Here is a 10,016-nt window from a genome sequence, read left to right on the forward strand (position 1 = left end):
TTTCATTTTTCACCATTACAAACAACGCTGTAATAAACATCATTGTATATATTATTTTGTACACATAAAATTATTGCCCTAAAATAGCTATTAGTGGATTTGCTACATTTAATGTTACATACAGGATATTAATTCGAAATTTACCCTCAGAAATGCTATACCACTACCTTCCAGCAAACAGTGAGTAGTTGATTCCCCACATCCTTATTATAGCTAGGTATTTATGATTCATTTTAGAGTTTTAAGCTATCACTTTGTTATGCAGGGCAGACAAATTAGACAGGTTTCCAACCAGTCAACATGATGAAGTGGTTGGTGCCTACACCACAGTTGTAGTTAGGCAGACTTGAGTTGGTATCTTGGTTTTACACTTGCCCTCTGTGCTAATTAAATCAATTAGGTGACTGTTGTGGCAAGTTTAAATTTGGAGTGTACAAGGCAGGTGTTTATGGAGACACTGCAGTAGAATTTACCACTATAATAAAACTGAGAGCAAACACAGGCTATTAAATAATTCATAATGCTGTCTCAACTGGTCAGGAATTGAATTGATCCCATTTACAACTTATGTGTTAAGTCACTCAGTCGTGTCTGACTTTGTGATCCCATGGGCTGTATCCCGCCAGTCTCCTCTGTTCATGGGATTTTCCGGGCAAGAATACTGAAATCGGTTGCCATTTCCTTCTCCAAGGGATCTTCCGGGCCCAGGGATAGAGCTCAGGTCTTCTGCATTAAAGGTGGATTCTTTACCACCAAGGAAGCCCACTTACAGCTTAACATGGGTAAACTTTCCAAAAGATAATCAGGTACACACTGAAAGTGTGGCAGACTATTTCAACAGGTGCCATTCTCAAAACTCTGAGATAAAAAGGAGTTATTATAAGGCAATGGATCAGGCCCGGCATTCTTGAATTTTGGACTCTGGAAGATTAAAATCCACCATGTCTAGGCCTAGGTCATACACTTTCTCTAGGTATCCAATTTGGGATTACGGACCCGCGGATACCTCTTTTCTGCTTGGAAACTACGGTTAAAAAGTGACTTTTGGAAGAAAAAAAATCCGCCAAGCTTCAAGATGGTCGTAGTTCTCCCACAGCACTGCTGGTACCTGCCGAGAGCAAGATGGCGCTTTCCCTCCTCGCTTTTCGGGGATGGAGATATCCTTAACATGAATCACGCACTTGGAGGGCATCCTTGCCATTACCCAAGATGGTGACTCACGCAACCTCACCGTTTCCAGGTTTCAACATGGCTTCCCCAACCCGCGCCAGCGGAGGTTAATCTCAGGAAGCCTGCCAAACTCTCGCGGAAGCAGCGTTATCGGAAGTGCGTAAGCGGAAGTTGTTTTAGAACTCAACACCCCGGCTCTACGTCCCGCCCCCGCGCTGACGCCCCGCCCCCAGCGGCACAGCGAGCAGAGTCAAGATGGCGTCCGAGTTGGAGTACGAGTCTGTACTGTGTGTGAAACCTGACGTCAGCGTCTACCGGATTCCGCCTCGGGCCTCCAACCGCGGTTACAGGTACTAACTTCGAGTCACTGCGGCACGCGCGCACCCGGTCGAGCTTGACACTTTGTTTCTCAGATAGCAGGCCGCCCGTCCCTGCCATTGCCGCCTCTGGCTTGTTACCTTGTTAGCCTGGCCACCTGGGTTTTTGTCACGCTTTCCCCGAGCTGTTCCCCCACTCTGGACTGCCGACATCCTTGTTCCCCCTCTTAAAAAAAAAAAATTACTATCCTGTACCTTCCCACCGCTCTCCCCGCGGACCCCTCTGGGTCACCCATCTGCTCCCCATTATCCTCCCTTTTGTCGTGTCTGCGCCTTGGCCAGTCACCTTTCCTTCGCTCATCCCTGCGTCCTTCAGGTTGTCACCCTTATCGTCCCATCCCTACCCTCCCCCCCGCACCCCCCATTTCCAGTACCTCGTGCGCTTTTGTTGGTGATTATTGTGTCTTAGGCCCTTCTCTGGGTGAGATAATTTGTCTTTTGTGCCGTTCAGTCTTGCCACCAAATACCACCATCCACCGTATGATTTTTCCCTTCAGCACTTTTGTTAGTGGGCAAATGATCAGTGGTTGTCTAGTCTGTTTCTCTTCAATGTGTTTTCTATATATTGAAGATACTATAGTATAGGTGATACTATAGTATTTTCAAGCCTTCCTTCCCTCTTATCTTCTCATACAGCTTTTACTTTCAGAGTTAAGACAGCATTTTATCTGGAGGGCTAACTAACCACCTTGTAATCCAGTGACTATGAGGGCTTGAGGATGCTGTCGAAAGTTATGGTCATGCAGTCCAAAGAATTAACATGCAACTCACTGGTTTACCTGTTAAAAAATATGAGTGTTAGCCCTGGCAATTTAACAGCTGTGTGATTTGAGACAAATCTTTTAGCCTCTCCAAGCCTAAGATTTCTCATCTGTAAAATAGAAAGAAAAAAATGGGGAGGGGATGATGATAAAACCTGCTCTAGCTTTGTACCTTTAGAAGTTTTTGGCGGGTTAAATGAAATCATAATAAATGTGAAAAATAATTAAAAATGAATTTCCTAAAAAGTATTTAGTAAACAGTAAAGCAGTCTATAAATACAGTATTTTGGTTTCTCTCTCTGACTCACATCACCAGCATGATTTTCCTCTTGGCATTTGTTACCTCGGCTTAAAAGTTACCCTCTCTCTGTGTCTTATGTTGTGCTTCCTTATCAGAGGTTCGTTCATCCTGAATCAGTATCTTTGTACTTGCTGACCTGTGCACTAAATCCTGTGGGTTGTACCTTAAAAGGTAATCTTAATTTCAGGCTTTCAATCAGACCCCAGCTGACCGTGAATAAGACTCTACATGCTTTTTGATGATAGTCACAGGGACTAATACCTGTGAGTCAGTTGAGACCTCTCCTCCTTTGGCCAGCCTTCCTTGGTTTTTCTGTTCTGGCTTAGGTGTGCTCTGCATGCCTCCATAGTACCTGCTCTTGACTCTATCACTTGCCTTCCTTCTATGTTCTAATTGGTTGGTTGTTCTCCCAGTTCTCCATACTAGACTATGAACAACTTGAGGTCTTCTTAAACTTTAGAAGATCTTTAAAGCATTTTCTAGGATCTAGCACAGTTTTCTGCACATAGTGGAGACTCTGTAAATGTTGACTATAAAGAATTAATAGGTTACACTTAAGTTAGCATTGATTGATCTGTTAAATAAGGTAAAATAGCTGATGACCTCTAACTTTAGGTATTAATTCTTCCTAAAAGATATGGCACACATTGAAGTGCGTTTCAATTCTTTTTCAGTCCAACTCTTTGTGATCCCATGAACCTGCCAGACTCCTCTGCCATGGAATTCTCCAGGCAAGAATACTGGAGTGTGTTGTCATTCCCTTCTCCAGTGGATCTGTCATTCCCTTCTCCAGTGGATCTGTCCTACCCAGGGATTGAACCCAGGTCTCCTGCATTGCAGGCAGATTCTTTACCTACTGAGCCACCAGGGAAGCCTTTTTCTTTTGCTTCATGCTTTTTTTTTAAATTTCTTTTTTTTTTTTTAATTCATTTATTTGGCTGCACCAGGTCTTAGTTGCAGCATGTGGGATCTAGTTCCCTGACCAGGGAGCGAACCTGGGCCCCCTGCATTGGGAACTCAGAGTCTTAACCACTGGGCCAGCAGGGAAGTCCCTGCTTCATGCTTTTAAAAACACCTTTTACCCATCTATATTCTCTGTCTTCACTTTTACTTTATCTTTTATTATGTCAGTTAACTGCACTGAGCCATCAAAGCAATTTCTTAGTTTTCCTCTTTTACCCTTTTTCTTGTCATTTTATGTTTTCCATGCTTATTACTGACATTTTATCCTACAAGAGGCCTTTTATATCAACCACTGTTGGTAAAGAGAGCAGAATTAAGTTTGAATCGTGATTCTCATTTATTTGCTGGGTTACCTCTGGCAAGTCACTTAAATCTTTTGAACTTTAGTTTTTTCATCTATAAAGATGGGTATAATATTATCTATTTTGTGAGGTTCTTTCAGTATTCACAAGAATGGGCATAATAACTCCTGGAACAGGTACTTGATAAGTAGTGCTTTTCTGTCTTTGTGTCTGTGTAATCTTTTTTGTTGTTTACCAGAACTCATTTTATATTATGAGCATGATTTATTCTCTAGACTGCCGTTAAAGGAACAATATAGGAAGGAGGAGAAATGCTTTCTTTGAAATGAGAGGGAATAATTGACTTTGCTTCACCTGTATAAACTGTCGACTCACCTGTAAAGCTGTCGCTTCTCAGACTTTCACTGACCAGACTTAGAGAAGGAGAATTTAGGTTGATGGGAAACTTATAAATGATTAGAAAATGGTTCTTAACCTGTAAAACCTTTTTTTATTTATCATTACCCTTCTCCTCAACTAAATCAGTACTAACCTTACACTGTGTTTTAATGTAATGAAAAGAATGCTGGGCTTTGAAGTTAAGGATTGTTACTCTGCTATTGTCCTTTTCTTCATTTAGAGAGAGTAGTTTTTTCAACCTCCAGCCTTCTTAGTGAGCTTTACTGGTGGCTCAGTTGTAAAGAATCCCCCTGCCAGTACAAGAGATGTGAGTTCGATCCCTGGGTTGGGAAGATCCCTTGGAGAAGGAAATGACAACCCATTCCAGTCTTTTGCCTGGGAGGTCCCATGGACAGAGGAGTCTGTCGGGCTGCAGTCTGTGGAGTCCCAAAAGCATCAGACGTGACTGAGTGAATGAACAGCAACAAGAGTAGGCTTTCATGCTTATTCCATATAGCTGCTATAAGATTTATTGCCAAGGTAGATGAAAATAGGTGAAGTCAGTTTCAAAGACCAGTAAAAACCAAGAGTACCTCTGGCTAGGTCTGGGGAGTTGGAGAGGAGTTAAGGTTCAGGGCTAAGTAAAACTGGTGCGTGAATATCCATTCATTTACTGAGAATTTGTTAAATATTGGCCACTAGACATACAAATAAACCAAGGAACCTGTCCAAAGAAGCGCATCTTGTAAACTTGTTCCTAGTATATTCAGTAGCCCATTCACACTATGTCTACCTCATGACAGAAGAGTGGAGTAAGTAACGACTCATTCAAAAAATTGAATAGACAAGGACTTCTAGAGCACGCTCTGAACCGGATCAGACTCAGGTACTTGGGGGACTTTGAGACAGGACATAAAGAGAGAAGGGCATGACAAAGATGTATGTTGTAAAATCCTGTTCAGAATTTGTCCTAATTTAAATTTTCATGTCTTCCTGTCTACCATTTGCTTACCATCTTGTTAAACATATGTTTACCCAGATACACTTTATTGTTACCTTCTTAACTGCAGGTGTTAGTCTCTAGGTTCCCGAGGGATGAGTTATTAACTTTTACCTTGCCCTCCCTTTTCCACACTGCTTGCAAAACAGAATCACAAATGCAGTGTTTTGTAAAATTGGTTCATGTTTAAATAATGTCTTAGATTTAATTCAAATTCTTCTAGAACACAGATTATAAGTATTCAGTGTTTTGTAATGTTTCCATTTGTATCTCTAATCTACATGTCTTCCTGAAGTCCAGCTTCATATATTCACATGTATACTCTGTATCTCCTCTTGAAAATCTATTAGACATCAGGCTTAACAGAGCCAATGCTGAACTACTAATCTTTCTTTCCAGAGATGTTCTATCTGTGGTCTTTCTCATCTCAATTATTGGCAACTCCTCTGTTCAGGCTAGAAACCTTGACGTCATCCTTGACTTCATCTTTGGTGTCTCTCTTTGTCTTCTACCTTGCATCCATTCATTAGAAAATCCTGCTGCCTTTGCTTTAAATATATCCATTGTCTAGTCACTTCTCCTTTCTCTTCCTAGTCACCATGGTGACTCCCCCAGATTACTACAGTAGTCTCTTAGCTAATCCCCAGCTTTAGCATTCATATTGCTGCATCTCTGCTCTGCGCAGCAAAGTAATCCTTTTGAAATAAAAGGGAGATCATGTCATATCTCTGCTTTAGTGACTTCTTCCTTCAGACTAAAAGCTAGAGTTCTTAGAGTGGCCTGCAAGACCCTACATGATCTGTCCCTCAGATCTTTCTGTATTCTAATCACAGGGGCTTCCTTGCTTGAAGGCAATAGAGCAGGCCTGCTCCCATCTTAGCATATCTTTGCACCAGCTTCTGTTTCCTACACCTAGAATGCTTTTCCTCCAGATATCTGCATGGGTAACTCACTTCCTTCACATTTTGCTCACATTTCACCTTGTTAGTCAGGCTTGCCCTGACCACCCTTTTGAAAGCTATAGCCTATTCATTCTCCCACTACCTTCCTGAGCTCCTTTTTCTGCCCTGGCGTTTTCTTTTTACCTTAGCATTTAGCACCTTCTGAGCTATTAATAATTTTACATATTTACTGTTTCTTTTTTATTATCTATCTCCTGTTAGACTGTAAGCTTCATGACGGCTTTAAACTTTGTTCCCTCTTGTATCCCAAGTACTTAGAATAGTGCCTGTGACTTAATACACACTCTGTAAATATTGGTTGAATTCAGTGAAAGATAATACATTTAGGGATTTGGGAGGCTTCTGTTACCCAGGATATTTCATTTAGTAGGCTTTGTTGTTCCCTGATCAGCAAAATACTATTATATAAAGTACTATCCTCAGTATGAAAATAGTGTCATTATGATAAATTTTTAAATTACTTTTTTTTGTAGTTTTACATATTTTTAGTGATACTTATTGGACTTCAGTAGTAACTGAAGTTTCTATTTGCTTTGGACTGTGTGTAACCTGAGGTATCTTTGTAGATAGAATCATGAATTAGTCTTTTGATTATTTAATAGGCAGAAAGAGTAAGTAACTCAGAACAGGGAAATAGAAATACGGCAAATGATTGTGTGTAGGTTTTTGGCAAATTAAAGACATAGACCGGAGGCCTGAGACTTTCCATTTTTCTATCTTAGGGCATCTGACTGGAAATTAGATCAACCTGATTGGACTGGTCGCCTCAGAATCACTTCAAAAGGGAAGGTTGCTTATATCAAACTCGAGGATAAAGTTTCAGGTAATCTACTGGTGACCCTCTGCCATATTAAGGATATTGGTTTGGTGTTCTTTTATAAATATCTTCAAATTGGGGACTGGAGTGGAAATACTTGCTAATTGAATTTTAGACTTTTTGCTTCCTTTGCTTAAAGAAGTCTTTTTCTTACCTGTCAGGGGAACTCTTTGCTCAGGCACCAGTAGAACAATATCCTGGTATTGCTGTGGAGACAGTGACCGATTCCAGCCGCTACTTTGTAATCCGGATCCAGGATGGAACTGGTAAGGGATTGGGGATTTTGAATGAATTGAGATTCGGAAAATAGTTAATGCACATCAATGGAAGTGTGTCCCAGTGCACTTATCTTCAGTTTACTAAAATTTTTCTTCTCTTTGTCCAGAGTTAACTCCAGTTGCTAGAGGAGAAGGATTAACGTGTTATTTGTAATAGTTGTAAACACAAGTTCAAGAGGTGATTAAAAGTAGACGTAAATAAATCAGAATATATGTCTAACCAAAGAACTGGCAAATATTGCCTGTTCATTGTTGCAGGGTTTTTTGTGGGACTACTTTATATCATCAGTGTTTATGGCAGGCATCTTTTCTCCAGTCAGAGGCTGGCAGACTTTTTTCTAAAGAAACAAGATAATAAACTTTTCTGGGCCACATGGTCTCTCGCAGCTACTCAGTTCTGTCACCATGGTATGAAAGCTGCTGTGGATAATTTGTAGACAAACTGGCATGGCTTTGTTCTAGTGAAATTTTATTTACAAAAACAAGCTCTGGCTGCATTTGGCTCATGGGCTGCATGCAGTTTGCCAATCCTGAGAGAATCTTTCACATTCACAGAGGTTGTCTAGTTATGGTAACTGTTATATTTTCATTGGGTAGCCTTTGCCCCAGGCATGCGTCCTGTTGGGAGATTCCTATCTTTTTCACAGGGCGAAGCGCTTTCATTGGCATTGGCTTCTCAGATCGGGGTGATGCCTTTGACTTCAATGTCTCTCTGCAAGATCACTTCAAGTGAGTGAAGCGTGTCCTGAGTTACCAGGCTGAGTGTGGGGAATGCTGCCCCTCCACTGAGTGGGCACTGCCTCGTAGCCTCCTGCTTGCTTTACTTCGTAGACTAGGTCTTGTGACTAGGAATCGTGCCGTTCCCTGTTTTCTTCCACCATCTTTGTATCTAGTCTATCCTTAGAGCTGGAATATGTTCTTAATCTACTGTACACTGGTTTGGGAAGATGCTGCTGTTACTGCCTCTGGGGAAGTTGCCCGTAGCTCCTAGGGGGCTGAGGAGGGGCGTAACAGCAGCAGAGCTTTCTGTGGGATAGTGGGGAGTTACGTGCCAGGTTTGTCACTCCATGTAACTCACATGTTTTGTGCCTTTGGCTTAGGTGTGGTGACAGCACCGTGCACACTGGTAGAAGAGGGCAGGTTTTTCTGCCTCAGAACTTTCTGAAGTTGTGGAAAGCCACCCAGTCAGTGAGGGGGGCAACCGGCCTGCCCCGTCAGGGGTGGCCCCTGATCACGGGGATGGGGATTGGTGGCCAGTTGCCCTCTTGTGGAGGGACATGTTTAATCTGCCATTGTATATAGTTCCCCAGTGGTATTGAGCTCCAGTTGCCCTCTTCCTTGGCTTTTCTTCCTTTCCTTTCTACGTCTCATGTTCCCTTACTCTGCTTTCTTGAATTATGTTTCACATAAGTTAGCCACAGATTGGTGTGTCAAACTCTGCTCTCAGGGAATCCAAGATAAAATAATGTACCCTTTTATTGAAGGTGGGTGAAACAGGAATCTGAGATTTCCAAAGAATCTCAGGAAATGGATAGTCGTCCCAAGTTGGATCTGGGCTTCAAGGAAGGGCAGACCATCAAGTTGAGTATTGGGGTGAGTATGGTTCCCCTCACCTCTCCTCGTATTTCCATAAGCTTATGACTTCTCTTTCTTTTTCTCACCCTCCTTTTTTTCTTTTGTAGAACATTACAACCAAGAAAGGAGGTGCTTCTAAGCCCAAGACTGCAGGGACTGGGGGCCTCAGCTTACTCCCACCCCCACCTGGAGGCAAAGTCACAATTCCCCCTCCATCCTCCTCAGTTGCCATCAGCAATCATGTCACTCCGCCACCCATACCAAAATCCAGTCATGGAGGTAGTGATGCAGGTAAATCTCTCTAGTACTTTTAACTTTGAGAAATCATAGCATAGGGTTTTATTGGTAATAACCTGTTTGCCAAAGAGAGTGTCAGTGGTTTTGCTATTAAAGGCACTTGGCTCTGACAAGTTGACTCTGGCAGCCTCTAGCAAGGGATTAAAGCTTTTCTAGTGAGCTGAGAGTCATGGTATCTGGTTGATTTTTTTTTCTAAAAATGGGTAGATATTAAAAAGACTGTTTCCTTCATTGGACCTTGGTGAAATGCTAGTAGGCCCAGGAGTCAGATGGACCAAGATTTTGGTCATAGCTCTGTTTTTATCTGGATTTGTTTGGTAACATTTAGGTTCTGTGAGCCTCAGTATCCTTACCTGTAAGATGGAGATATAAAACTTAGCCCAAGACTGAGGGTAAAATGATGTGATGGCATCGAGCTCAGTACTTGGCATGTAGTTATCATTCAGTGAATGTTATTTCTCAATCCTTTCCATTTCTTCACAGGATAGTTGAGAGGAAATTAGACAACATCTGGGTTTTTGAGTATATTTTTGTTCTTCCTTAATATCTGGTGGGAAACAAGAAGAGATATAGTCATTTCCATTTAAAAGATGAGAAATTAGAATTCAAAGAGGAATTTTCCTGAGATTAGAGACCCTAGTGTTAGACTCTGAGAGTTATATCATTAATTAGTTAATTATAACTTAATATTATTTGTTTAAAATTATGTCATTAATCAATTTTAAGTGATTGCTTATAGGAGAAGACTTTCTCTTTCTGGAATTTTTGAGGTAAAAGTGGTTATAGGCTACTTCCTTTGGTAAGTGTTGCCAGAAGGCACTGAGGATAATATCTA

General features: G+C 41.5%; 1 protein-coding gene across 1 annotated transcript in view; it reads left to right on the top strand.

Moving 5' to 3' along the window:
- The first annotated feature begins 1,395 nt into the window (after positions 1–1,395).
- The window catches only part of NECAP1 (NECAP endocytosis associated 1), a 12,131-nt gene continuing 3,510 nt past the window's right edge, over positions 1,396–10,016 (top strand). Inside the window, exons 1-6 of the mRNA XM_065941893.1 lie at positions 1,396–1,520; positions 6,937–7,037; positions 7,193–7,297; positions 7,957–8,038; positions 8,794–8,902; positions 8,992–9,175. Of these exons, the coding sequence (XP_065797965.1) occupies positions 1,426–1,520; positions 6,937–7,037; positions 7,193–7,297; positions 7,957–8,038; positions 8,794–8,902; positions 8,992–9,175 (676 nt within the window). The 5' untranslated portion in view covers positions 1,396–1,425. The remainder of the gene's footprint in view (positions 1,521–6,936; positions 7,038–7,192; positions 7,298–7,956; positions 8,039–8,793; positions 8,903–8,991; positions 9,176–10,016) is intronic.

The sequence above is a fragment of the Muntiacus reevesi genome, chromosome 1 (assembly GCF_963930625.1).
Source record: "Muntiacus reevesi chromosome 1, mMunRee1.1, whole genome shotgun sequence".
Lineage (NCBI taxonomy): Eukaryota > Metazoa > Chordata > Mammalia > Artiodactyla > Cervidae > Muntiacus > Muntiacus reevesi.